Consider the following 27,846-nt stretch of genomic DNA (forward strand, 5'->3'; position numbering starts at 1 on the left):
CAAACCTTAAACAAAGAAATGATTCTCAAGGGAATGACACGTGGTCTGAAATGGGAAATCACGTCAGAGCCGAATAGGTCTATTGCGTGCAGGAGTTGTTAAAAAAAGAATAACGTGCAACATAAATTCCTGAAACCCCCCTTTCCCGAATTATCTAATGGTCCTTCCTCCCTAAGGTGAAAGTGGTCGCCTCAACAATACAATCCAGGTTCAATAGACCCTTTTCGAGTTCCAAATTACCGCTGTGTTTCTTGATTACAGTCACATTTACTCAGTCTTAGGCCCCGTCCACACTTATCCGGAAATTTTTGTATCCGCCAATTTGTTTTTACAAATACGGGTTGCGTCCACACGTGTCCGCAAATTTTTGTGACCGTATCCGCAAATTCTACGAAAACGGACACGTGTGAACGGTGAAAACGATTCGAATACGCTGCGTGTGGACGCAAACATTTTCGTATCCGCAAAAAAAAAAAAAAAATTGCGGATACAAAATTTTTCGGATACGTGTGGACGGGGCCTTAGCCTCAAATCAGTGTTTAAATATTCACAAATACTGACAGTAAAGTAAAGAATGCACAACTTCAACAATACAAACGCTTTGAAACTTGACGGACCTTGACTGGAACATGTGAATATTCTTCACAAAATCGAGGCTAAGCCTGAGTAAATGAGTCTGTAATCAAGAAACACAGCGGTAATTTGGAACTCGAAAAGGGTCTATTCCTGGACTTAGTGTTGTATGTGGGTAGAGTTGTTTCTAGTTTCTCTCCTGTGCTTCGAGGGTTTTTCCCGCTTTCCCTCCCTCCACAAAAATCATCTTCTAAATTCCTATTCAATCATGGAATGAGGGCCACAAGTTTTGTTAGCCACTGGCTATTAAATGCTACCCCTGTAAAACAAATCCTGATTATTCGTTTATTTTAAAGGGGCGCTTGGATGAAAACGCCCCAATTTTTCAAAGTCCAAATAATTGAAGTATATGAGGATAATATGACTCAATTACGATTATGTAAATCAGATTAGTAAAAATTTTCGCCTGCGAGCCACTTGCAGTTGAGATGTTTTGGGTTAACAGCAAAAAGAACAATAGGGTTGAGTAAATGAAGTCATTTACTCACAATTTAGTTGCTCAATAAAACTGATAATTTTTTCCCCTCACTTTTGACTGTCAAGAAATATGTTGCTTGGCTATTATTTGGGCCATATACATAGGTTTACCCAAGTTTAAAGTCATTTCCAATTTTCATCGATTTTCATCCAATTGCCCCTTTAAATAACACCACTGATTTCTAATTCTGGACTTTTCTTTCCTTCAAACTGTTCTCTATACAACAGCGACACAAAATCACAAACGCCATCAGCTTAGAGGCAACAATACACAGTACAGAGCACGGCACGTACAGTGGAAGTGTTTTAGGTTTCTTGGGACTTGGTTACCAAGATCAGTTTTCAATGCGTATTCCTACATGGTACCATTGTCATCATCACCATGGCACCCATCATATCAACTACAACAAATATTAGTACCTACATTAACGAAGAAATAGAAAACGCGCGCGCTTGCTGTGTGCAGTCATAAAGCACACAGGGGTTGGCAGAACACGAGAGAAGTGTTAGGAGAAGCACGACGCGTAGTGGAGTGCTTCTCGACACTTCTCGAGTGTTCTGTCAATCCCCAAGTGCTTTATAACTCCACACAGCACAGCAAGCAAGTTTTTTATTTCTTTTATAAAATACGAATTTAAATAGCCGTTATGTTAGGTAGGAATGACGCAAGTGAAAGTGCGCGCGAGTGCTGTGTGCTCTTATAAAGCATGCGCTTCCAACCAATCAGAACGCGAGGTTTATAACAGTTATTTTATGAAATTTCTTCGTAGCTTATAATAGTGTCACCATATATCCTTAAAACAAATCACCTTTTGAGCGCTAGCCATCACGTGGTATAAAACGTGTTGGAAAATGTTACGGTCACCAAGTAGTTCAGACATTGTTCTCGGATTTCCGTACGAATGTACTGACTTTTAAACATATATTCTCATCTTTGCATCATAATTACCGCGACCAAACATCTATTTCACCCTGTCCTGCTCTCAGTCTGACTTCTAGCTCAGCTGGTAGAGCATCGGTAGTACAATTCCGAAGGGCGTGGGTTCGATTCCCAGCGAGGTCGGAAATTAATTTTTCCGAATTTATTTCCAAGGGTCTTTCGCCCGGAATAACCTCGTTCCTAAGCACTATAACTTATCTATATTTCTATATCTTCATGTATTTCATAAGTGCTACGCGGTCCACATATATTCTGACTTTTAAACAAATTATTTACTCGGTTTGTTTAGTTAGATCTCTAAATACGCAAGCAAAATATCATTTCTCTAACTTTATCAAGCTTTTCTTACTGCTGTTTAGGAAAGTAACTAAAGACATCGATATGAATTGTCTTTTTAAATTCAGTGAGTTTGTATGGGAATCCGAGAACGATTTCCGACCTTTTTGGTGACCGTAACAGCTATTGCTCAAAAGGTCAATTACTAGCTTTGTAGTGCTTTACAGTGCGACGAACCTTACCTTGGCCACTCAACTTATTGTTTTGCTAGTTAGCCAACTAGACAGCACGAATTTGTGCATCTACACGTGAACACGCTCAGCGTTACCGCAAATATATAAAAAACAATTCTTGCTCTTTGCAACAAAAACCCGAATAAATGGCTATGAATTTGCGTAGGTGATACTTATTTTGGTCCCTTTGCTGGCTAACACTAGACACTTTCGTAAAAAGTCTTTTAATAGACAACGCGCACGAATCTCTAGCACAAAGCATGATGGGAAATCGAGTACTTACGGGTTTTTAGCTCCGGCAACAATTCCTCTGACAATTTTTCCTTCGACAATTCCTATGAACAGTAAGCATTTCAACAGACGAAAATAAGAGTAATTTTTTTGTGATAATTCTATTCACCATTTTCCATACATCGGTTCACTGGTCAAACACAAAGCATTCAGTCGAGGTTGCAAGGTTCAAATTTGAATAACCCTTTGAAAGTACCTTGGCGCCTCTCTTGAGCGCTTTATGTTTGATCAGTGAACATATGTATGGAAAAATGGTGAATTGATTTCCTTGTTCTAATCATAGTTAATAGAGGGGAATGGTTAGCAAACCTATTGTTATCAGGTCTTTGTTCGCTTTTGATGTTGAACCGGTCTTGACCATGCACGATGTTTGATTTATGCTCATCAATAAATTGCAAAATAAGTAAACATAAACTTAGTCTATGGGATTGTTGTAAGGAATATTCAAATATCTCTTAAAAATCTTTAAGTATTTTGAACTAGCAGTCAAAAGAAAGATTTTGGTCTGTTCACTCAGCCATTGCCAACAATGGTAAAAAAAATGGTAAAACAAAGGATTGTGCACGGTCACGCTTGAAAAAAACGAACAAAGACCTATAACAAAAGAGTTTTCCTAACCATTCCCCTCTATTAGCTATGTTCTGATTTGTGTAGTACTCGGTTTCCCATCATGCTTTTTGCTAAAGATTCGTGCTCGTTTACATTCCCTATTGGTGGAAACACTTAGCGGCATTGGTAAAAAATAAGTTTGGTGGCCATGGCCACAGTTAGGCGTGTCGCACTGTAAGTATTCAGTTATCAACTATTTAGTTGTAAAATTGTTCGATTTCACGTTACGTCATCTGGTGGACTTCTCATTAGCGCGTTTTGTAACTGTCAACCAGTATGGCCGCCATGTCTTTGTCTTCTGATCCTCTTAGGAATGGTTAAAATGCTTAATCAATTTCCTCCAGTTTTAAACACTACTTAAAAAACTCATTAATAATTCATGAAGGAAACACAATAGTAATCATGACCGTGAAGGAGGCTTTATATCAGATATGGATTCGTCTTCATTTGCATAAACTTAACTTGGATTTTCTCTATCAAACTTGGTTCATTTCGTAAAGAATTCAGTACAATATGAGAACTTACATCATGAGTTTTTTAAGCCGTTTAATAAACTCGCAGATCGTGTTTTATCGGGTCTAAAACCACTCGGCTGCGCCTTGTGTTTTGTACCCGATAAAACACTCCTGTTCGTTTATTTAACACTGTTCCTAGAACTGAGTAGACCTACAAAAACTTTGAACTAATTTCTACGATTTTGTTTACTCATGGATATATCCATGGTATGGTTAACCAATTTCCTCCAGTTGTCCGTGGTATGTCCTGATATTTACCACGACTCACGAGGCGTGGCCGAGGCGAAAAAAACTAGTATAGGAAATCGCACGATCTTGAGTACAATTCGGAATTTATAGGTAATTCTTAGTTATTAGTTATTCTTACCAATTAGGTACGAGTGATGTTTTGAAAGTTTTCGAAATTGGACGAACCTTTTGGCGAGTTCAATTTGAGAACTTTCAAAATATAACGAGTATCTATAAATTCCGAATTGTACGAGAAGATTGTGCGATTTTTTGTTTATAATACACTCAACAAAATTGAGCAACTTTATTTGGGATTGAATTGTACTCCTCTTGTGCAATCAGAATCGAGTAATTTTGTAGAGTGTATTATAAGAAAGAAAAGCAGTTTCAAACGCGCACGTGATTTGCTGACGTAATTTATCGGCAAGCCCTTCTATTTCCCCCGGATCTAGACCAATCAAAAAGCGAGAAAATCCTATTCCTCCGGATCTAGACCAATCAAAAAGCGAGAAAATCCTATTCCCCCGGATCTAGACCAAGAGTTTGCCTAATGGTCGTGGGTCGTGGGTCATGGGTACAAAGTCGTGGGTCGTGGGTACGAAGTCGTGGGTCGTGGGTACGAAGTCGTGGGTTCCATTTTTTTTCCAAATTTCCAAATTTATCATTTCTTCACTATTCTTCTAAAACGAGATTGTGTAGCTTTCTTCCTGTAAATTCGCGAACTCGACTCGAAGTATTAACGTAAAGCTTATAGCTTTTTGTCTCTATTATTAGTTTATAGGTTTTTTATGGGTTTAAATATCGACTCTACTATGCAAAGTGGTTCTCAGTAAGGTGGTTCTCAAAACTGCGCAAGCTCCCCGCGTTATAACTCAGGGTTTTTCCTTTTTTTGAAAAGGCAAACCAAGCTCTGAACCAGGATTAACCGGTAACGTCTATAAAATCCCCAAACTTTGCTGTCCTCAAAATTAGCTAGTCAAGCAAATCTTGACCTCTTGGGTCACATATTTCTTGTTTGTCATTGGTAGTTGTTAAAAGCAAATATTTTGAGTTTTGGCTTGATAATAGAAAACGAAAGGAGCATCTTATCAGATATTTCCATAAACTTTACACCAACAATTAGAAGCAAAAATAGACTATGTGAAAAGCGATCGAATTAGAAGTGTGTTGAGAATGATTCGAAATTCAAAAAAGTTTTTGTAATGTCCACACAGCGTAAGCAAAGCAGAGTAAAATATTTCAATCTATGGCATAGCTAGGCTCTTTCCAGTCGCACCCAATACGAAAAGATACTAGATCTCTCGTATACATTAAGACATGAAATTAAAATTTGGTTCCAATAAAACTGAATAAAAGGTTTGAGACTGGTGATGAAGATGAAGATGGAGACACGTGTTGGAATCTCCTAAACCGGTGATTATTCATTTCATGTAGTTGGTGGACATGATTTTTAGAGAGCTGACTCTATTGGAATTTCTACTTTCCTTATAATTTAGGTATAGACCCGCAAAATCAAGAATAAAACATCGTTTTGATTATACTTACATCAAATCGGTTCTTCTCTAAGTTACTAAATATAACTTCTTTGACCTTCTTGGTATTTAAGCCCAACTGATACGCTGCCGCTGCATAAAAGCAGTCCCTATCAACCTTGGAGTCGTAGGTAACGGTAAACCCCGCACTTTCGAGTCGTTTACTCAGGATTTCCATACTAACACAGAAAACTACTAAGAAATAGTGAAACGAGCTTTCTCGCAACGACAAAAAACATAGAACGAGGAGAAACGCGATGCCGAAAACGCGAATTTGCTGTCCATCAACTTCACACGTTTGCAGCGGCTTGTCGCTCCAGTTTCTAGGTAACATCTTGATAAAGTCCATTGAAGACTCCTCGTTGAAGCGAGACAAGGTTGACTAGTTGTTGTTTTTTTCTCTTTTTCTTTTTTTTTTTCTTTTTTTTTTTTTTTTTTTTTCCCGCCAAATTTATGTTTGAACAGCAAGGCCAATATAAATGAAATGTAAGAAAGTGCTAAAAGGTTTTCCAGGCCACCAATTTTGGTGTATTTTTATAACACTGTCACAACTGTCACACACTTGCACAACCCACAATTACACCGAATTTATAGGAACAAAGCCACACGATTTCGTTTTGGAAGTATAGTGATAAATTTAAATTTATAAATGATAAATTTGGAAAAAAATTGGAACCCACGACTTCGTACCCACGACCCACGACTTTGTACCCACGACCCACGACTTCGTACCCACGACCCACGACCCACGACCATTAGGCAAACTCCTAGACCAATAAAAGAGCGAGAAAATTCACAAATGCGGTGACAACTCTATTAATTTCTTTTGTTTTGTTTCATAGATATATAACGTGTTTTCTTCTTTTTCTAAATTATATGTAACTATATTAATATATTATTATTATTTAACTGTAAAATATATCCATTTTAACTCGGGTTTTAAACCAAATATCTTGTAAAGCATCTTTTGCATTCTGTGCATACCACTCTACATTCAATATTATAACTGTGATGTCATTTTAAATATTCATTAAACAATACATTATAAAATAATTGGGATACTACGCGCGCTATGATTGGTCGAAAACCATGTTTGATGAGAGTGTCAAAACATGCTACCGTCATTTTTAATCTATCGCGCGCGCTCATTGGTCAGTTTGAATAAGGCGGCACGTAGGGAGAATTTACTTAGACTTTGCTTTTTTTCGATCTTTTCGCGCGTTTGTTATTTTATAAAACAAATCAAAAACAGTTTACTGTGTTTGATACTCTGATCAAAACACTTGGGATGTTGGGAGAACACTCGAGAAGCTGGAAACCACTCCGCTACGCGTCGTGGTTTCCTACGCTCCTCTCGTGTTCTCTCAACATCCCGCGTGTTTTGATCAGAGTATCAAACACGGAAAACCGTTTTTGATCTGTTAAATAAATAATAATGAGAAATAACAGTGGATTCCATGGAGGGGCTCATCTTTCATTGGACTCCAATTGGAATTTAGAACTTTATAATACACGCAACAAAGTTACTCCATTCTGATTGGACAAGAGGAGTACAATAAAATCCCAAATTGTGCTCTGTAGAGTCCCAATTTAGTTTCTCAATGATGTTGAGTGTATTATAAACAAAAAATCGCACAATCTTCTAGTACAATTCTGAATTTATAGATACTCGTGATGTTTTGAAGGTTCTCAAATTGGACTTGTCTAAAGGCTCGTCCAGTTTTGAAAACTTTCAAAACATCACTCGTACCTATAAATTCCGAATTGTACTCGAGGTCGTGCGATTTCCTATACAAATTTTTTCGGAGGAAGGAAAACCGGAGAAAGTTGTTCTGTTATCCAATAAATTTATCCACTGGATAAGATTTATCCGTCGGATAGTGCAATCCACCCTTTTGATTATCGTACAACCCTCCTGCCAATGGCACGACAAGCACAATTAACGAACCTATCTTTCTAAAAGCATAATTTATTCCATCACAAATTTTCACAAATTTCTCAACTTTTGACTTTTTCATTTTTCCTTTTTCCTTTTTCCTTTTTCAAATTTTCATTTTTCCACTTTTAATTCTCCTTTTTCCATTTTTCCACTTTCCATTTTTCCACTTTGCCACTCTTAATTTCTCCACTTTCCATTTTTCCACTTTTCATTTCTCCACTCCCCATTCCCAGTTTTCATGAGTTCCAGTATTCATTTTTCCACTTTTCATGTTTCCACTATTCATTTTATTGACCACATACCATACTTATTTAACTTTATATATATATACTTCTGAATCACCAAGAGATGGGAAAGATACGGACAAGGATGACATTGATGACCTCAAGCTGACAGAAGATGAAGTCAAGCTCATGACTGCCAAGCATCGCCGTCCATACGTCCATGCCATAACCACTTAGAACACAGGAAGCCCAATTTTTGATTACTCAAAACACTAGACACTATATAGCTTATTTAACAGCTATTCGCCGAAGGCGAAGTGATTATTGATGGTTTTCAACCATTCCCAAGAGAATTAAATAACAAAAGACAAGGCGGCCATGTTGGAGGATATAACCAAGAGAATTCATTGACAAGTTTCTCCAACATGGCCGCCGTGAAAACTATCAATTGAAGGAATATTTAAAGAGCCGCAAGTCTTCGAGCCGCGAGTTAAATATTCACCATAATCACTGAGCCTGAGGTGAATAATTGTTTTAGCATAATTTAAAACTTGAATATCAGAGAAAAGTAGAAATTTAAGATTAAGTTTTAGTATTACTTCCGCTCTGGCAAACTTTGGAAAACCTCATAATCATCGCTCGAGCAGTGATTATCGTCTCAGAGTCACCGGTCTCTTGACCAATCACAGCACGAGGAACTCTATATTCAAGTCTTCAGAAAATATACTTAATTCAAATATGTCATGGTTGCGAACGCTGAGGACATGTTCATAATTTACTATAAACCAGAAACTTTTGCGTCTTGAAATATAATAATCTAGCACTCTATAATACTTACTCCAATCATAAGGATACAGGATAGGCCCTTAACGTGAGCAGTTGTGTTAAAAAGAACTTTGGAAATGAATTAAGAGCACCTCGATATTAATAAGAAGATAAAGTTTCAGATTTTACAGCGCTTCAAAGTTTACTTTCAAAATATACGTTTTCCCATACAAATCTATTCAAAATATTCAATTTGATAGAGTGCAAACAATATAACCGTGAAGCTTTAGTAATACTAAATAGCACAATTTTATGCAAATTCCATTGTTTTCTATTGTTTAATTAGCACTATTTTGTACTATTTAGTAATTAGTGTTTCACGGATTAATTGTTTGCACTCTATCACGAGATAAAACTTGGCCTCTTAACTAATATGGAGGTGCTCTTTTCATTTCTTGTATTTATTTTCGCACGACTGCTGGTATAGAGGCGTAAGGTCATGTCAGCCTCCTCTGCAGACTTCTTGCTAAGGTTTTTGTTAGTTTAGTTTTTGTTGCTGTTCGAGAGGAATGGGTATCCTATGGTGAAAACGAGGAAGACTAAGGCGAGCGGGTACTAGTCCAGCTCGCTCAACTTTCAGCAAACACAGGAAGCCCAGTATAGGGAAAGAGAGAAAAGAGCGAGAAGTGAGAAGAGAAACTTCTGCGGAGACAGGAGGCTAGGGTCATGGACCCTTAAGTAAAATTTACCTATTTATCATAGAAATACACCAAACATACATTTATAAACCCCAAAAACTTTATAATCTTTCCAAAAAAGAAAATGAACCAAAATATCTGAAAAAAGAATTTTTGAAAAACAAAAATATATATGAGTTTGAAAATATATTCCAAATAAATATAACTGAAACATTATTACATTGCAACTTCTTTAAAGGGAGCCACTTAGACCAGTTAGAGAACCAATTAAAATCTAGAATGAAAACAAACATCGTTCTGACCAATCACATGCGACAAGTTAATTGGAAATGAATTCATTCTCGCATGCAATTGGTCAGAATACGATGTTTAACATTTCAGATATTTAAGGTGTTACGGTTTCTTAGTTTGACTGTAAAATCTAGAATGAAAACAACGTAGGGTAGTCAAGCCAATTAGAAATCTAGACTGCATGAGAATGGTAATTTGACCCTGATGTTAGTCATGGGAGTAAAAAGATATCTTTGGCAGCTATTGTTTTCTGTTGGTTTCTGATTGGCTCCACTATCCAAAGTTGTAATGTATTGTTTTCATTCTACAATTTGATTGGTTCTCGCTGTCTAGGGGGCCCCGGTTATGGTAGTCTCACTCAACTGTGAAGTTATAAAAAAAATGACAGAAATTAGAATTTCTGAAGATGTTATTATGATATAATCAATATAATAAGTGTACGTTACCATTTTCCTAATAAAGAACATCTTGATTAATTAACTGTTACATGCAATTTGTTGAATAGCATTTGGTTACACATACTCTCCTTTGATTAGCTGAGAGCACTCGGCCATTCTTTAATAGTATGCGTGTGTTTAGGGAAAGCATGTTTCTTAGTGTGGAGGGCTGAGGAATTTGCAGTTTTTTTAGGAATAGTATAGCCTTCACCCTTTCAACCAGTAAAAAAAAAATCATGCATGACTCTCATATTCAGTCCACAAAAATTTTCAAATTGACACCCTCGGAAATGCAATTTCCAGAGTTTTGAGTGGCATTTGTGACATTTTACCATTGCCTCGGTCGTCTCGATAGTGGCCCAGCCCCCCCACCCCACCCATCCCCCTTCCAGTAAAAAATGTACCCTAGTACCCTAACTACCAACTGTTTTCGTACACAAAGTTTGTTTGCTTGTTTAAACAAAAAGCATATTCAATTTCGCTAGAGAAAATTAAAGTTTATGAAATCAGCTATTTCAAAAAAGGTTGAATACTGCATACTGAATCGTGCATTCCAAGACCAAAGTGCATTGTGGGTCTCGTTAATTGGAAATAAAAAGTAAATATACAGCAATTAACTCTCTACATGTAGTTAGTATATTGTTTCAGGTGGAATGCACTAAAAATAGAATAAATAATAATTATTAATCCTACTTTAGACAATGTCACTATGACCCACAATGCACTTGGGTCTTGGAATGCACTATTCAGTATGCAGTATTCAGTATTCAAGCTTTTTTTGAAATAGCTGAATACACATATAACCAGAATCAAATAGCTTGAGAGATTATCAAAAACAATTTTTGAAGCCTAAATTTTTGTTTCATGCCCCCGTCCCCCAAACGAAGGGAGACAACTAATAAAGGTTTTGTACCATCACGTGACGGCAGCCATGTTAGATGGCAGGAACAATACAATCGTTTTACATGAGAAAGAATTCAATTCCCAAGACCAAAGGGATTTTATTGTATTGCCATCCAACCACAGGCAGTCCAAGCTATATTATTGGCATGGGCAGGTGATGGTGCAAAACCTCTATACCTCTAACTATTCAGGATTTACAAACATTGAAGTCGGAAATCTTTCCTTAATCATTTAAATTGGCCAACCATCATTAAACAAAATATATTAAATAAGGCAGGAACCCTTATAGACCATGCTTTCTTTTTCAGACAAAAACATTTTATAAGAGTACAAAGTGACATTTGATTTCAGATAAAATCTGCACAAAAAAGTTTGCTTTATTTGAGAATAACATCATGAATGAGAGGTATTGTACTTCACATTATCTATTACCACACACATTTATGATACTAATCAACTTATATTAAATCACAAAATTACACCTACTTGCAAGAACGTTGACATACGAAAATAGAACATTTGTAATTTAGTGAGAAAGGAATACATTAAAAGACAAAGGAAAAAGTTCAGCTTCAGTGATCTTCTTTAATGTTTTTTAATATAATTCCTATCCCACTAAATCACTAATGTTCTATTTTCGTATGTCTTGCAAGTTGGTGTATGTGGTGTGCATTTAGACATCTTTGTTAAAAACTATATTCATATCCTTAACCACTTTCCTACCATGGCCCTGTACACCTATTTCAAAACGACATCTATTCTTAGTTTTCACCTACGTTTCAAAAGCGTAAATTCGCATTATCATGAAATAAAAATTTCATAATTTTGTAAAGCGGTCCAAAGTACATATTCTGGCCAAATTCTAAGGCTGTAAAGCATTTCGTTGCGGAACTATAGGCGAGTAAACATGACATAATTTTTGGTTAAAATGTATGGAGCGGCCATCTTGGTGTTTCAAGTTGGTACACCATCGTGGCGGACGAAACTCCAAAGGCTTAAAATGATGGAATATTTAATATATTTGACTACATTTCACTTAAATATACTTTGAATAGATATTTTAAACGTGCTTAAGGGAAAATCTTTCAACTAGAGTAAATTATTTTTATATTTTCATCGCTATTTAGCTAGACGTGACGGTATTGCGTGACACAAACTCAGCCTTCATAACTCGGGACTTATAACACTGATTTCTAAAGCATACTTGAGAAATGCCTTTATACGATCTATAGTTTACATTTTGATGTTTTGATGACGTCATGTGAAAACCGGCAATAGGTCTATTTTACTGTACTGAAGGTAAATTTGATTAACTTATTCAAGAAAGTAATCGCTAACGAAGCGATGCCGGCGCCGCTTGGCACGGATAGTGCAGCGGTAAATACTCATATCCTACAGCTGATTCAAACCAGAAAGACCGTTGGTTGGAAAGGACGGTTACTTTTAAGATAAGTGAGCCCTATTTAGTATCTGATATTTAAAAACAAACATATTAAGTACAAACAAGTGTGCAACATAAATATCACTAAATAGTGTTATTTTATACTAATTATATTGTTTTCTTTTGTTTAATTAGTGTTATTTACTGCTTTATAGTACACTCAACAAAATTACTCGACTCTGATTGGTCGAGAGGAGTACAATTATAGCGTTAATTGTACTCCGAAGGAGTACCGTCGCTATGGCAACACGGCCAAAACAATGTCAAAACAATTATTTTCTATCATTTTGTACTTAAAAAACATATAAATAAAATTTTAAAGCCGTAAGAACTAATCTTTTTTATGCATTTCAGTTGCGCGATGGACTGAAAATCGGCCGCCAAATAGACAAAGATGAACGGCGTCGCTTCGCATTTTTTACTGAAATTTTGTTGAGTGAACTATAAGCAAAATATCGCACGATCTTCTCGTACAATTTGGAATTAATAGACACTCGTAATGTTTTGAAAGTTCTTTAATTATACTCGCCTAAAGGCTCGTGCAATTACAAGAACTTTCAAAACGCTACTCGTGTATATTAATTTCCAAATTGTACTCGACTGAGATCGTGCGATTTCCTATACAAATTGTGATTTTACTGTTGCACACATTTAGTGTTTGTACTCTATCAGTGAACTCTATTTAGTATCTACGAATAAGTGAAAAAAACACACCGATAAATAGCCCAATCCGTCTGTCCTAGCGCCTTTTGATCTTATACGAAAAATCCAATATCACTATTAGTAGCTAAGAACCATGGGAAGGAAAGAGGTTAAACTTTGTATATTTTCCATTATTATTAGTGGGTATTAATACTGTTTTTCGAAGTAGAGGTCACCTTTCCACATCAGTTGCTCTGTCGTCAAACTCTGGCGGTGACAGGTCAAGGATCTTGAAAGCGTCGTAGGATTTTCCTGCAATTTTTGTTGCTTCTACGCTCTGAGCAAGTGATGCATCCCAGGAGCCATTCTCAACGACTCCATTGCTGTCTACACCAATTGGTAATTCTACTGAAATAGATCGACAAAATTATTATTTTTACTTCTAGTAAATACTTCTTGGTTTACGCGTCGTCTTTCACTGCTGTGAGTCCAACGGGTCGGGACGCTGGTTCGAGCCCTGCGGTCTCCTGTGCTACGAGGTTTTCCTCCGGGTTCTCCGGTTTCCTCCCTCCATAAAAATCAACATGTGAGTTGAGCGTCGTGTGCATAGAATATTGAATGTAGTGGTAGATCCCAACATGTGAGCTGATTGTTGTGTGCATAGAATATTGAATGTAGTGGTAGATCCCAACATGTGAGCTGATTGTTGTGTGCATAGAATATAGATGTAGTGGTAGTGCGTGTGAGCGAAAAGTGTCCCCAATTAGTGTGAAAGCGCTAGAACGATTAGACACTTACATAAAGTGATTTATTTATTTATTCATTTATTATCTTGGAAATATTTCCCCTTAAACAGTCCCACAATGCACTGCGATGCACACTCAACCCAGTTTTTCCCTCAACTTCGGAATGGCTAATAAGCATTAAAGCATCCCCTAAACAGTCCCATGATGCAACACGTTTTGCATCTCCAGAGAGGCTAATATTAAATATCAATATATTAATGATTTAGCAATCTATTTAATTTGTCTTTTACCTTGTTTTGATGATAAAGATCTTGCTTTGACTTTCTCGAGGAAGGAATCAAAGTCTTCAGCATCAAGATCAGCACTGTCATGGAAAATAAGATTTGTAACATCAGAAATGATATGTAAAATTTAAAGGAAAACTAGCACTAAAATCTTCTGAAATTTTATTTGGCTGAAGCTTCAATAGATCAATAATCTTTAAGGGCCTAATAATCACTGGTTAAAGTTTTTTCCTGATATTCCAATGGGAAGTATCATATTTAAACGAATCTTTATAGGTGTCTGTGACGTCATACACTCAACACTAAACATAGCTCCGTACATTTCTTTGTAAATAACTTCATGTTTTACTTTAGTTCTATTAAGCCCAAAGGTCCGCTTAGGGACTTAATGTACATAACTTATGGTTAGAATCATTTTATGGCGTCTTTTCTTCAATACTGAGTGTAACACTGGAACATAGTTTGCTTACAAAATACAAAGAAATGTATGGAGCAATGTTTAGTGTTGAGAGCATAACGTCAGACTCCTATAGCATCTGGGTCTCCCGGTTTGTGTGTTACCAGAGCCTTCAATTTTTTGGTAAGAATGCTTTCTAATTGTGAGTGTTTTCTTACCTATCAAGGCTTAGTCCATCATCTGAGAGCCACGAAGAAACTGATATACTGTCTGACATCTTCGAACTACCCCTGTGCTTCTTGTTTTGAGCTGCCCTCTTTTCCTTTAAAATCATAAAAATCAGAAAAAATGTCAGTTTGTCGATTTTCCTATAGTATTGTATTTATAAATAATTCAAAACTCCAGGGCCTGGTTGTAGGAAGAGTGGATAGCGTTATTCGACGGATAAGGTCCCGTCCACACTGAGAAGAGAGGATTTTGAAAAAACCCACTAAACGGCCTCAAATCGCGCTGAAACTTCGCCAGAAGACTGAACAAAGTAAAAGCAACAACTGCAGCAAGTTTTGAGGCAAATTGTTGAGTGAAACATTTTATTTTCGTAACTTTATCATAACTCCCATGTGGCTACCGAGTCATATCCGGATCCGATGCACGTGATATAAAGGTCACGTGACATCACGTTCGGGTTTAGTATAAGTGAATTTTGAACTCGTGCGAGTCGAGTTTGCAGGACTCAATATTGTTGTTTATTATCAGTATTTCTTTATATCCATACGGATGGATTCGTACAGTCTGGTAGGTTGTAATTTGTAATTTCTTTCGTCCTTTCTTTCTTTTTTTTTTTTGTTTACTTTGCGCAATTGCGCAATGTGTAATAATTTGTATTTAATTTATTCAGAAAACCGACTACTATTTCGTCTACAACTAAAAGATTACTTCTACTGCTGTAACAGGATAAACCCTTGAGTGAATAAATAGTTGAGTTTAAGACTGTACAAGATTTATTGGTACACCTAATGTGATTGGAGTCACATCCCATACATTCCCTTATAAACCATACACAGGAACCTTGTTTGGGCTGCCTGTGATTCGACATGAACATTTTTGAAAAAGAAAAGAAAAGACAAAAAAGACAAGTAAAAAAAGAAAAACTTTGGAAAATCGAGGAAGGATACGGGGACGATGCTAACTCGTGGGTCTGCCTCGCAGACAACAGACATAGGAAAATACAACACTCAATGTTTGATATGGCCTTGTACAACCGGGTCGTGTGCTATGAAGACGAAGGGCAGGGCTTGGGGGTATAGCCACTCACTTTTTTGCCTTGCCCTGACTTATAGATAATAGATGTTTCTGGGTTTCATATTTTTTAGGATTTTCATTGGTGTACCTCACTTTCCTTGGCTTGTCTAGCAGCCCTTGAAGCTTCTCGTTTAGCCTCGTAATAAGCTTCTTCTTCAAGTTTTAAGTCTTCTTCTTCTTTCTTTAACTACAAAACAAATGATTGGAAAAGATTCACCAACACTGCCACATAACAAATCTATACTAATTAATGGCGCACTTGGTTCTAATTTCTAGTGCACAATGCAATGGCATACTGTATGCCATTTTACCACTCAACAAAACTACTCGATTCTGATTGGACAAGAGGAATACAATTAAATCCCAAATTGTACTCTGTAAAGTCCCAATTAAGTTGCTCAATTTTTTTGAGTGTATTATAAACAAAAAATCACACAATCTTCTCGTACAATTCTGAATTTATAGATACTCGTGATGTTTTGACAGTTCTCAAATGGGACTCGTGGCAGCCTAAAGGCTCATCCAATTTTGAAAACTTTCAAAACATCACTCGTACCTATAAATTCCGAATTGTGCTCAAGATCGTGCGATTTCCTATACAAATAGTAATGCTAATATAGACCTTTATCATGCAGGGGCCATATTCATTACCAAAAGAATTACAGCTTTTGTTTTTATGTGTGACTGCAAATACATCCTAAAGAGCTTGAATGCAAGGCTAGCTGGGCAAAAGCCTATTGTTCCAGCCAAAATTGCTGTCACATGAGTAGGAATCACGGGTGGCATGAGCTGCTAATGCCTTGCATCTCACCAATGCGACCTGGGTTCAAGTCCTGCAGGTCTCGGTATTGTATGTTTGCATGTCAGTAGAGTAGACTTTTTCCTCTTTAATGATGAAAAGGTAAATTATACACCGTGAAAAGATGAAAAAACTTACTGACGTTTCGTACGCTAAAAGCTTTTACTCCGACGAAGGACCAACGTCTGAAACGTCAGTAAGTTTTTTCATCTTTTCACGGTGTATAATTTACCTTTTCATCATTACTGTTTCATTAGAAACACCGATGCAGCTCACACTGGTTTTTAGCTAGTTATATCTTTTTCCTTTTTACTCAAAAGTCAACTCCTAAGTCCCAATTCGATCTTTGCATTTTCGTCTAGTTTGAGCCAAACTCTGTTGTGATTTTCCCATGCTGTGATAAAACAGCTAAAAGCTAAATACATTAGATTAGTGTGTGTAACAATCTGACCAACCTGAGCATCGACTTGCAGATCAATTCTCCTCTGTTGTTCTACTAGCAAATCATATTTTCTCTGTTCTATTAGGTTTTTCTCTTTGTCTGTTATCACATGCCTAGTGAAAAAATGAAAAACTTTAGTATTAATATTCATATATATACACACAAATAGAATGCCAATACTATGATTTAAGATGAGAAGTACTACTGGTACATGCTGGATTACAATGTAGTGCGGTTATATTAAACCTCCAGCAGAGGACCAGGATAAAGGTACAAGATATTTGAGGTAAAAGAAGAATATTTTCAAATTTTTATTGAACTCTGAAACAACTTCTGGGCTGATCTAAGTCAGGGCATGGCTCACTCACAGATCAAACCCTGAAACAACCTCTGGGCTGATCTAAGTCAGGGTATGGCTAACTCACAGATAGAACCCTGAAACAACCTCTGCGCTGATCTAAGTCAGGGCATGGTTAACTCACAGATAGAACCCTGAAACAACCTCTAGGCTGATCTATGTCAGGGCATGGTTAACTCACAGATAGAACCCTGAAACAACCTCTGGGCTGATCTATGTCAGGGCATGGCTAACTCACAGATAGAACCCTGAAACAACCTCTGGGCTGATCTATGTCAGGGCATGGCTAACTCACAGATAGAACCCTAAAACATCCTCTGGGCTGATCTAAGTCAGGGCATGGCTAACTCACAGATAGAACCCTGAAACAACCTCTGGGCTGATCTATGTCAGGGCATGGCTAACTCACAGATAGAACCCTGAAACAACCTCTGGGCTGATCTATGTCAGGGCATGGCTAACTCACAGATAGAACCCTAAAACAACCTCTGGGCTGATCTATGTCAGGGCATGGCTGACTCACAGATAGAACCCTAAAACATCCTCTGGGCTGATCTAAGTCAGGGCATGGCTAACTCACAGATAGAACCCTGAAACAACCTCTGGGCTGATCTATGTCAGGGCATGACTAACTCACAGATAGAACCCTGAAACAACCTCTGGGCTGATCTATGTCAGGGCATGGCTAACTCACAGATAGAACCCTAAAACAACCTCTGGGCTGATCTGAGTCAGGGCATGGCTAACTCACAGATAGAACCCTAAAACAACCTCTGGGCTGATCTAAGTCAGGGCATGGCTGACTCACAGATAGAACCCTGAAACAACCTCTGGGCTGATCTAAGTCAGGGCATGGCTGACTCACAGATAGAACCCTGAAACAACCTCTGGGCTGATCTAAGTCAGGGCATGGCTCACTCACAGATTGAACCCTAAAACAACCTCTGGGCTGATCTAAGTCAGGGTATGGCTAACTCACAGATAGAACCCTGAAACAACCTCTGGGCTGATCTATGTCAGGGCATGGCTAACTCACAGATCAAACCCTGAAACAACCTCTGGGCTGATCTAAGTCAGGGCATGGCTGACTCACAGATAGAACCCTGAAACAACCTCTGGGCTGATCTAAGTCAGGGCATGGCTAACTCACAGATAGAACCCTGAAACAACCTCTGGGCTGATCTAAGTCAGGGCATGGCTGACTCACAGATCAAACCCTGAAACAACCTCTGGGCTGATCTAAGTCAGGGGATGGCTGACTCACAGATCAAACCCTGAAACAACCTCTGGGCTGATCTAAGTCAGGGCATGGCTGACTCACAGATCAAACCCTGAAACAACCTCTGGGCTGATCTAAGTCAGGGTATGGCTAACTCACAGATCGAACCCTGAAACAACCTCTGGGCTGATCTTAGTCAGGGTATGGTTAACTCACAGATAGAACCCTGAAACAACCTCTGGGCTGATCTATGTCAGGGCATGGCTAACTCACAGATAGAACCCTGAAACAACCTCTGGACTGATCTAAGTCAGTGCATGGTTAACTCACAGATAGAACCCTGAAACAACCTCTGCGCTGATCTAAGTCAGGGCATGGCTGACTCACAGATAGAACCCTGAAACAACCTCTGGGCTGATCTAAGTCAGGGTATGGCTAACTCACAGATAGAACCCTGAAACAACCTCTGGGCTGATCTAAGTCTGGGCATGGCTGACTCACAGATCAAACCCTGAAACAACCTCTGGGCTGATCTAAGTCAGGGCATGGCTAACTCACAGATAGAACCCTGAAACAACCTCTGGGCTGATCTAAGTCAGGGTATGGCTAACTCACAGATAGAACCCTGAAACAACCTCTGGGCTGATCTTAGTCAGGGTATGGTTAACTCACAGATAGAACCCTGAAACAACCTCTGGGCTGATCTATGTCAGGGCATGGCTAACTCACAGATAGAACCCTGAAACAACCTCTGGACTGATCTAAGTCAGTGCATGGTTAACTCACAGATAGAACCCTGAAACAACCTCTGGGCTGATCTGAGTCAGGGCATGGCTAACTCACAGATAGAACCCTAAAACAACCTCTGGACTGATCTATGTCAGGGCATGGTTAACTCACAGATAGAACCCTGAAACAACCTCTGGGCTGATCTAAGTCAGGGTATGGGTAACTCACAGATCAAACCCTGAAACAACCTCTGGGCTTATCTAAGTCAGGGCATGGCTAACTCACAGATTGAACCCTAAAACAACCTCTGGGCTGATGCAAGTCAGGGCACAGTTAACTCACATATTGAACCCTGAAACAACCTCTGGGCTGGTTTAAGTCAGAATTGGCTAACTCAAAGATTGAACCCTGAAACTTTACATCTAGGCTGATCTACTGTAAGTCAGGACATGGCTAACTTTTTTTTTATAGAATACAAATTACATGAATAGTGCAACTGAAAGTGGGCGTGCGTGCTGTGTGCTCTCATTAATCACACGCTCCCAACCAATCAGAACGCGAGATTTAGAGCAGTTATTTTAAAAAGGAAATTTAGCTATTAAATAATACATTATGTTTAAGGAAGCAGGGGTAGCATGGGCTATTAATGCCCTGCCTCTGAACAATGCGACCCTGGTTCAAGCCCTGCCGGACTCACTGTCGCACTATATGTGAGTAGAGTTGTTTATTGGTTCTTTACTAAGTTCAAAGGTTTTTCCTCCACGTTTTCCAGTTTTTTCTTCCTCCACAAAAATAAACCTGTAAATTCTAATGAAATCTATCGGCTGCCTGATCAATACTGGGTTGCAACCCTGTTGGGCATCATGCCGTCAGCCCAGGAGAGGTAAGAAAAAGGTATAATATATTAAGATGTAAATGAAATTGTTTGTATACATACCTTGGACTAGGCTCAAAGTCTTCCTAAATTGAGAAACAAATTACGAAATATATATTAATTCAAATACTCTTAAATTTATGCAACTTGAATTGCACATGTCAAATTAGAGGCAGTTTAAGATTTAACATTGCTTGTAACAGTTTCTTTTAGGTGCATTTACTTTGGAGCAGAAGTTGATTGGAATAAGATGGCATAGGGAGTGGGAAGAAATGTGTAATCTTCTTTCCATGTTAAGTTCTTTCAAAAATGCAGGAATTTTTATAAATATACCTGTTTTAGCTTTGGCATACAGACCCCTTGCAGTACTTCAGAATGCAGCTCAATTTGGAGGACATAACAATAGGTTTCCAATTCTCAGGAGATCGAAAATCTTTTGTTTGTCCTTTAAATTGAGCTGCTTTGACATCACATGCAAGAGTTCTATATAATGTTTTCCAATTATGAAACTTTTGTCATTCTCTTCACAGTAAGATTCTTTGTTTGAGTTGTATCCATGTTCATGTGTCTTGTTGAGCACAACCATTTTAAAAACAATGAAACTAATATACTCTCGGGAATGACACCAGAAATGGGAAAACATTACTCCCAAGTTAAATCTTGAAATCTATTAGAAGGAAAATATTCTGATTCCAGGGCTTAAAATAACTGCCGGGGGGGGGGGGGGGGGCTACTACCACCCCAACTTGGGTAGGGGTATGCCGCCAGGACCTCAAAACCCTGACCCTATCCCAGACCTAAAATTTTGATTTTACATACCCTACCCCAGACTAAAACTAAGAATTGTACACCCTATCTCAGACTAAACCTGGTTTGTCAATATTTGCTAACGTTTTTGTTGTTTTTGTGCCGGCAGATTAAAGCGTAGCCTATTTGCCAGACTAAAACGACCAAATCGTAACCTTATTCCAGACAAAAATGATACCCAGTCATCAGACAATGTCCAGCCAGAATTGCAACTTGTCCGGTCAAACCTTTGCTTTGCCAGTCATTTTTAACCAGTAACGTTGATATTGAAACAAGGTATGGTTGAGCTAAAACTAAATTAGCGAGTGAACATGACCGGTGACTGACCAAGCATTAATTTGATTGGATTTGCCCTGGATTCTTCCAAATCAGTTCCCAATAATTTTGTTACTTTATAAAGCACTAACCCTAAGCATAACACATTGTACAGTACTTACATCTTCTATCAAGGTCTCAAACTGTATCGTATCCAACAAGCAAAGATATGAAAGAAATGAACAATGAAATATACATCAGTTTAATAAAATCGTCACTGGCCAGGTTGGCTAGTCTGTTGGTTGGCCTGCATGCATAAAAGGTCCATAGTTTGATCCTCAGTGACCTAACACACTTGTTTTAAGGAGCAAGATTAAGTGTGGCTCGGTTGGTTAGTGTGCTGCCTGCTAAGCAAGAGGTCCATAGTTTGATCCTCAGAGACCTCACACACTTGTTTTAAGGAGCAAGTGTGGCTTGGTTGGTTAGTGTTCTGCCTGCTAAGCAAGAGGTCCATAGTTTGATCCTCAGAGACCTCACACACTTGTTTTAAGGAGCAAGCTAAGTGTGGCTTGGTTGGTTAGTGTGCAAGGGTGGATCCAGGGTAGTTTACGTGATTTCCGTAAACTACTCAATTTTTTTCAAAGCTACACATTTCTTTCTAAATAATGTCAAAATATGTGTATTACATTATTCTAGAAACTTCTAGAAACAACTCACTTGGTTGTTTTTCAGTTAATTATTAAGGAAAAGTCAAACAAAAATGAGTAATCTCGTCATTTCTGCCGATTTATTACTGATTCCCGCAAAAATTTTCAGGTTTCGGATATCTCCGTCGGTACGCATCGGAATGCTATCGGAAAACGATCGGAAAACAGCCTTTGTCAAATAGAACCTCAGGGGGTGAGCGTGCGTAGTTGTAGAGCTAGGCCGGTGTGATGATCGTAAACTACTCAAAGAATTCTCTGATTGGCTGGAAACACATTGATTGTTTTGGAAACCACTCAAACCCTTTTCTGATTGGCTATCTACTTTGCAAACTACCTCATAAACTACCAGCAAAACTATAAAAAGCTAGACCTACCCCCGTTGGGTCTCTTTCGTTCTTATGATTAGAGTCATAGACTTGCTGTAGTTTGAACGAAGGAATATTCTACAATGCGTGGCGAACCGATTTGCAGGAGGGAGGACTGTTCTCCTTTCGACATTGGCTTGAATTTTAAAGAAATTGGCTCTTCATCACCACAAGATAAGCTGGGGTTCATTGAGAATGTGTGGAAACCAGGTGAGATTTTTGATTTCCCACTGTCAATAGAAAATAGAAAGCCTCGTAAGTTTGTCTTTGAATGGCTTAGAAGATATCCCTGGCTTGCATACTCTAAATATCTCGATGGAGCATTTTGTTTTCCCTGCGTTTTGTTTGGAGTAGAATCTGGTAGAAATGCTCATAAATTAGACAAGTTGTTGAAGTCCCCACTCACATGTTGGACTTCAGCGGCTTCGAGACTTACAAAACACGCCAGCGGTAAATGTGAGATGCACAATTTTGCTGTAATTGCCATGGATAACTTTTTGAAAACAATGAGGCAGCAAGCGGTCCCAGTAGATCAGCAGTTGAATAATATTATTCAACAGCAAATCGATAGAAATAGGACGGTCCTTAAGTCTTTGTTTGAAACGATAATTTTCTGTGGGTGAAACAACATAGCTCTCCGGGGTCAACGCGATGATGACCCAACAAATACTAGTCTATCAGGAAACTTTCAGGCTCTGCTAGAATTTCGAGTGCAGAGTGGTGATCAAATACTGCAGAATCACCTGGAAACTGCACCCAGAAATGCAACTTACATTTCTAAAACCATCCAGAATCAGATGATAGAAACAGTAGGTTCTTACATTTTAACTAGTTTGTCAAAGGAAATCAGAGACAGTAAGTTTTTCTCTGTTATGGCAGATGAAGCTGCAGACATTTCTAACAAAGAAAATCTTTCTTTAGTGATAAGATTTCTTGATTCAAGAAATATAATTAGAGAAGAATTTATTGGGTTTTCTCTTTGTGATGAGGGAACAACTGGAGCTGCCATCAAAGATAAAATACTTACAGCAGTAGCAGAATTAGGACTTTCTATGGACGACTGCAGAGGCCAGTGTTATGATGGGGCAGGCAATATGGCAGGTTGCTTGAATGGAGTTTCAATGCTTATAAGAAATGAATTTGACAAAGCAATTAATGTTCACTGTATGAACCACAGGCTGAATTTGTGTGTTGCTGACACATGCCAACAACCACTTGTTAGAAACATGATGGATACTGTTAAAAGAATTTCTGATTTTTTTAACAATTCACCAAAGAGACAGCAGTATTTGGTCATGAAGGTTAAAGAGATAATGCCTCAAGCTAACCATACTGTTCTGATAAATGTATGCCGAACAAGATGGATTGAAAGAATAGAAGGAATGGACAGAGTTGCAGAACTTCTTCGTCCTGTTGTTGCTACGCCTGAAGACATATCAATGAACAACAATGATCTTGGAACTGGGGACTGGAATCGACCTAGTGGAAATGATGCACAGACCTTACTGAATGCAATAACTTTTTCATTTATTGTTGCTATTGTTATTGTTAGATACATGTTAGATTTAACCCGACCTCTCACTGTCAAATTACAAAAGAAAGCAATGGATCTTCTCAAGGCAAAGGATGAACTTGCACTTTTAAAGTCAGTCTTAACAGAGATGAGAACTGACATTGATGCCAGGCACAATGCACTCTACCAGGAAGCTGTCACTTTAGCAGGTCAAGTTTCAGTTCAACCAACCATGCCTAGAGTAGCTCAGAGACAAGTTCACAGAGCCAATGCTGCAGCCCGAAACCCTGAAGAATATTATAGGACAAATTTAACTGTAGTTTTTCTAGACCATATAGTCCAACAACTGAACAACAGATTTCAAGATGATGTGTTTGTTTGCTACAGAGCACTTTCAGTTATTCCATCAATTATGCTGGCCACTGGTATTGTTTGGAAGGATAATGTATTAGCCTTTTGTGAACATTATAGGCAGGATATACCTAATTATGCAGGTTTACAAGCAGAACTTATTCTGTGGGAGAGAATGTGGATGAGGAAAGATGATCTAGGAGAGGAAATCCCTGATAGTTTAGAAGGGACACTTGAGCACATTGACAATGTTGCTTATGCTAATATACATACCATACTTCAAATCCTTATAACTATCCCTATGTCATCTGCTTCTTGTGAAAGGTCCATTTCAACCCTCCGTAATCTTAAGAACTACTTAAGAAATACTATGGCTCAAGAAAGAATGAATGGACTGGCACTGATGCCTTCCCACAGAGACATGGACTTAGATCTTGAGGAAATAATAGATTTATTTGCTACTTTAAATCCTAGACGAATGAGAATGGAGAATATCTTACAGTAATATTTTATATAATATTTTTTGGACCACCACTCCAGTGTTCTTAGAGTACTTGTGAGTTATGTTCCATCTGGATTAATAATTATCTGATTTTTAATCCTTAAACTGATGGGGAACAGTACAGGAACAAGGTGGAATTTTTAAAAACTTATTCTTTTCTGAAATCTATAATATTGTTCACTGGGTTTTAATTAAGCTTGAATGGTCTTTACATATTCTCAACTGAACTCAGCAATGAATTCATCTATAGTGGAACACCTCAATCTAAATAAGGTAATGTATTCATTTTGTATAATTTGCTAGTACATGTAAATTCTAGTACACTGATATTGTGACTGTATGTTCTCTATCTTTCATAAAGTATTCAATTTGCTGCCATGCCACTTTTCCTTTAATAGCATATATTTTGCATTGTACTTTTACATACTAATACTTTTGATGTCATTTTTTTCACATGATGTCCTTTGATGTGCTAGATTCTTCAACTGAGATAAATCTGTACAAGGATCTTGACTGCAGACAGCATGCTATGGTAGATGTATCCTTTTAGGCAGTTTATAACTAATAGGGGTATGGTGGGTTGGGTATAAATTCAGAGTAAACTACTCATGTCCAAACCCTGGATCCACCCCTGGTGTGCTGCCTGCTAAGCAAGAGGTCCATAGTTTGATCCTCAGAGACCTCACACACTTGTTTTAAGGAGCAAGTGTGGTTTGGTTGGTTAGTGTGCTGCCTGCTAAGCAAGAGGTTCATAGTTTGATCCTCAGTGACCTAACACACTTGTTTTAAGGAGCAAGATTAAGTGTGGCTTGGTTAATTAGTGTGCTGTCTGCTAAGCAAGAGGTCCATAGTTTGATCCTCAGAGACCTCACACACTTGTTTTAAGGAGCAAGTGTGGTTTGGTTGGTTAGTGTGCTGCCTGCTAAGCAAGAGGTTCATAGTTTGATCCTCAGTGACCTAACACACTTGTTTTAAGGAGCAAGATTAAGTGTGGCTTGGTTAATTAGTGTGCTGTCTGCTAAGCAAGAGGTCCATAGCTTGATCCTTAGTGACCTCACACACTTGTTTTGAGGAGCAAGTGTGGCTCGGTTGGTTATAGTGTGCCGCCTGCTAAGCAAGTCAAGGTCTGGCTAATTAAGCCCATCCAAAAAAACCCTTATAAATGAGCACAAGTCAAAGAATTATAACAAGGACTTTATGGTATATGACATAAGACAGAAAAGGCATATTTTTTCAACCAGGGATTGAGTTAAAAACTAGCATAAAAGCAAAATAAGAATGTTTTGCTGATTCTGAGACGATAATCACTGCTTGAGCGGTGATTATGAGCTTCCCCAAATTTTGCCAGAGTGAAAGTAATACTAAATGTTTTTTTAAATCTTGAATTTCGACTTTTCTCTGATATTCAAATCTAAAATTATGCTAAACCAATTATTCCCCTCAGGCTCAGTGATAATGGTGAATATTTGTCTGCTTGAAGACTCGCAGCTCAGTAAATATTCAGTGATAATCACTTTGCTTTGGTGGATAATTGTTAAGAAATCTGTCATCAACAATCTAAAAATTGTTAAATAACAATAATCTAACAATAATAATAAAAATAATAATCTAACAATTGTTTCTAAGGCTGAAATACTGCCATCTTCTTAACAGTTTATTTTATATCAACTTGCCTTGCACATGGTTGCTGATTATTGTCCATGTCACAGAAAATAGCATATTTACTTAATTTATTCTATTGTATTTTTTCTAATGTGATTCCTCAAGGAAGTGTGCCTAGCAAGGGACTTAGAGTCCCGTTTGCGCTCTCCCTAATGGGTAGTCTTTCACATTTATTTTCCTAATTGTATACATATACCTTAATTATAACTATTGGCCAATCAAGTTGTAAAACTTAATTTGACACACTTATAAGTTTAAAATCAACAAATCACAAAAACAAAATGACAAATTTAAGTTTAACGCATTTTATAAAGAACAAAACCATTTTATAACCAAAAATATATGAAAAATACAACTTAGTTAAATCATAACTTAGTTATGTAATGAAATAATGATGAATAATGACACGTCAACTGACACAGAACGTGATATTTTCGTCAAAGTCACATGTCAGTAGTAAGCTTAGTTGTTGTGTTTCGTAAAATCAAAACGAATTTTCATGTATTTTTATCCAAAAATACGTGAACATAAATAATTTTGGGACTATAAAATACCTCTACTGTACACTGTGCATCGTTATAATGAGCTCTACGGTGAGATCTATGGAGAAATAAAGCAAAAAATAACACAGGAAGCATAAATAATTTTGGAATTTCTTGCAAGACGCTTCAACCTGCTTATGATATTTCTTACCTTCCAGAGAGATAAACGTTTCTTTTAAGACTTCTGACGCCGTCTTGGAAACCAATCCAGCATCCTCGCCAACAACTTGTCATCCTTGAAGAATATAATCTTTTAGATCATTTTAAAATGCTGAGAAAATCGCCATCAAAAGTATAACCCTCAAACGAAGTTAATGAAATTCTGAAAGAACATGTGATCATGCGTGGTAACATATAAACAGGTCCTTTTGTGACGTATTTCCGGTTCCAATTGCTCACAGATCTGTTAAACTATAACGAAAAATGTACTCAGTCATTTAAATTCCAACTCAAATAATTAAAACTTCGAACGAAAAAAGCTTTTGTGAAGAAAAAATAAGAATAAACTCTAGTAAGGAATGCATGCTATTTGTGGAAGTCGTTTTGATACGAGTGACGTCAGTACCCGTAATGCTATTGTCCTATTGGCAGGTGCAATTTCTTAAGAAAATTAAATTTAAAAATATATTTTTTCCTAAAAATAAGCTACCACACTTTTGCTATTACTTTTTAAACTCTATCTTTCATTAAAAAGATTGTTTGATATATGAAAAAATATATGTGAGTTTTTCCGTTTTGGGCTTCCTGCGACTATATGTTATTTTACCCATCATGCTCTTGGATGTATTTTTTTTTAGATTCACATTTAGAAATAATTTTATCTTTAAAAAAATAATTCATCTTATAAAACTCTTATAAAATTCATCTTTAATCTTTTAATGTTTTCTAAAAAAAGAAAACAAAAATCAATTATTATTT

General features: G+C 37.6%; 3 protein-coding genes and 1 long non-coding RNA gene across 7 annotated transcripts in view; 3 read left to right on the top strand and 1 right to left on the bottom strand.

Moving 5' to 3' along the window:
- Positions 1 to 10,127, top strand: part of LOC116292327 (ralA-binding protein 1-A) — a 45,222-nt gene extending 35,095 nt beyond the window's left edge. For 2 of the 3 annotated variants that reach the window (XM_089026870.1, XM_089026871.1), the window contains exon 17: positions 8,020 to 10,127. In XM_089026870.1, the coding sequence (XP_088882996.1) occupies positions 8,020 to 8,134 (115 nt within the window). In that variant the 3' untranslated portion in view covers positions 8,135 to 10,127. Of the gene's footprint in view, positions 1 to 1,338; positions 5,743 to 8,019 lie in introns of those variants that run through there. The other variant, XM_089026872.1, reaches the window with a different exon arrangement.
- A 1,223-nt stretch (positions 10,128 to 11,350) lies between these two features.
- Positions 11,351 to 27,259, bottom strand: LOC116297344 (uncharacterized). Of its 2 annotated transcripts, none has more exons than XM_089026876.1 (9): positions 27,080 to 27,259; positions 26,941 to 26,986; positions 21,469 to 21,489; positions 20,288 to 20,310; positions 17,058 to 17,157; positions 15,892 to 15,990; positions 14,720 to 14,823; positions 14,111 to 14,184; positions 11,351 to 13,479 (listed from the first exon to the last, which is right to left on the bottom strand). In XM_089026876.1, the coding sequence occupies exons 1-9, from the start codon at positions 27,160 to 27,162 to the stop codon at positions 13,307 to 13,309; spliced, it is 723 nt and encodes a 240-aa protein (XP_088883002.1). In that variant the 5' UTR covers positions 27,163 to 27,259; the 3' UTR covers positions 11,351 to 13,306. The 2 variants fall into 2 exon arrangements, with proteins under 2 accessions (XP_088883002.1, XP_088883001.1); XM_089026875.1 differs by having other exon boundaries at positions 11,351 to 13,482; positions 27,080 to 27,258.
- Positions 15,204 to 15,489, top strand: LOC116297345 (uncharacterized). The gene is made up of 2 exons (XR_004197215.1): positions 15,204 to 15,296; positions 15,400 to 15,489. It is a non-coding gene; the product is annotated as an uncharacterized LOC116297345 (long non-coding RNA).
- Positions 23,892 to 25,378, top strand: LOC148912974 (52 kDa repressor of the inhibitor of the protein kinase-like). The gene is made up of 2 exons (XM_089026874.1): positions 23,892 to 24,997; positions 25,201 to 25,378. The coding sequence occupies exon 1, from the start codon at positions 23,915 to 23,917 to the stop codon at positions 24,725 to 24,727; it is 813 nt and encodes a 270-aa protein (XP_088883000.1). The 5' UTR covers positions 23,892 to 23,914; the 3' UTR covers positions 24,728 to 24,997; positions 25,201 to 25,378.
- Positions 27,260 to 27,846: the final 587 nt, after the last annotated feature.

This window comes from Actinia tenebrosa, unplaced genomic scaffold (assembly GCF_029948245.1).
Source record: "Actinia tenebrosa isolate PJP-AT-01 unplaced genomic scaffold, QUT_ActTen_1.0 PGA_scaffold10__47_contigs__length_13832649, whole genome shotgun sequence".
Classification (NCBI taxonomy): domain Eukaryota; kingdom Metazoa; phylum Cnidaria; class Anthozoa; order Actiniaria; family Actiniidae; genus Actinia; species Actinia tenebrosa.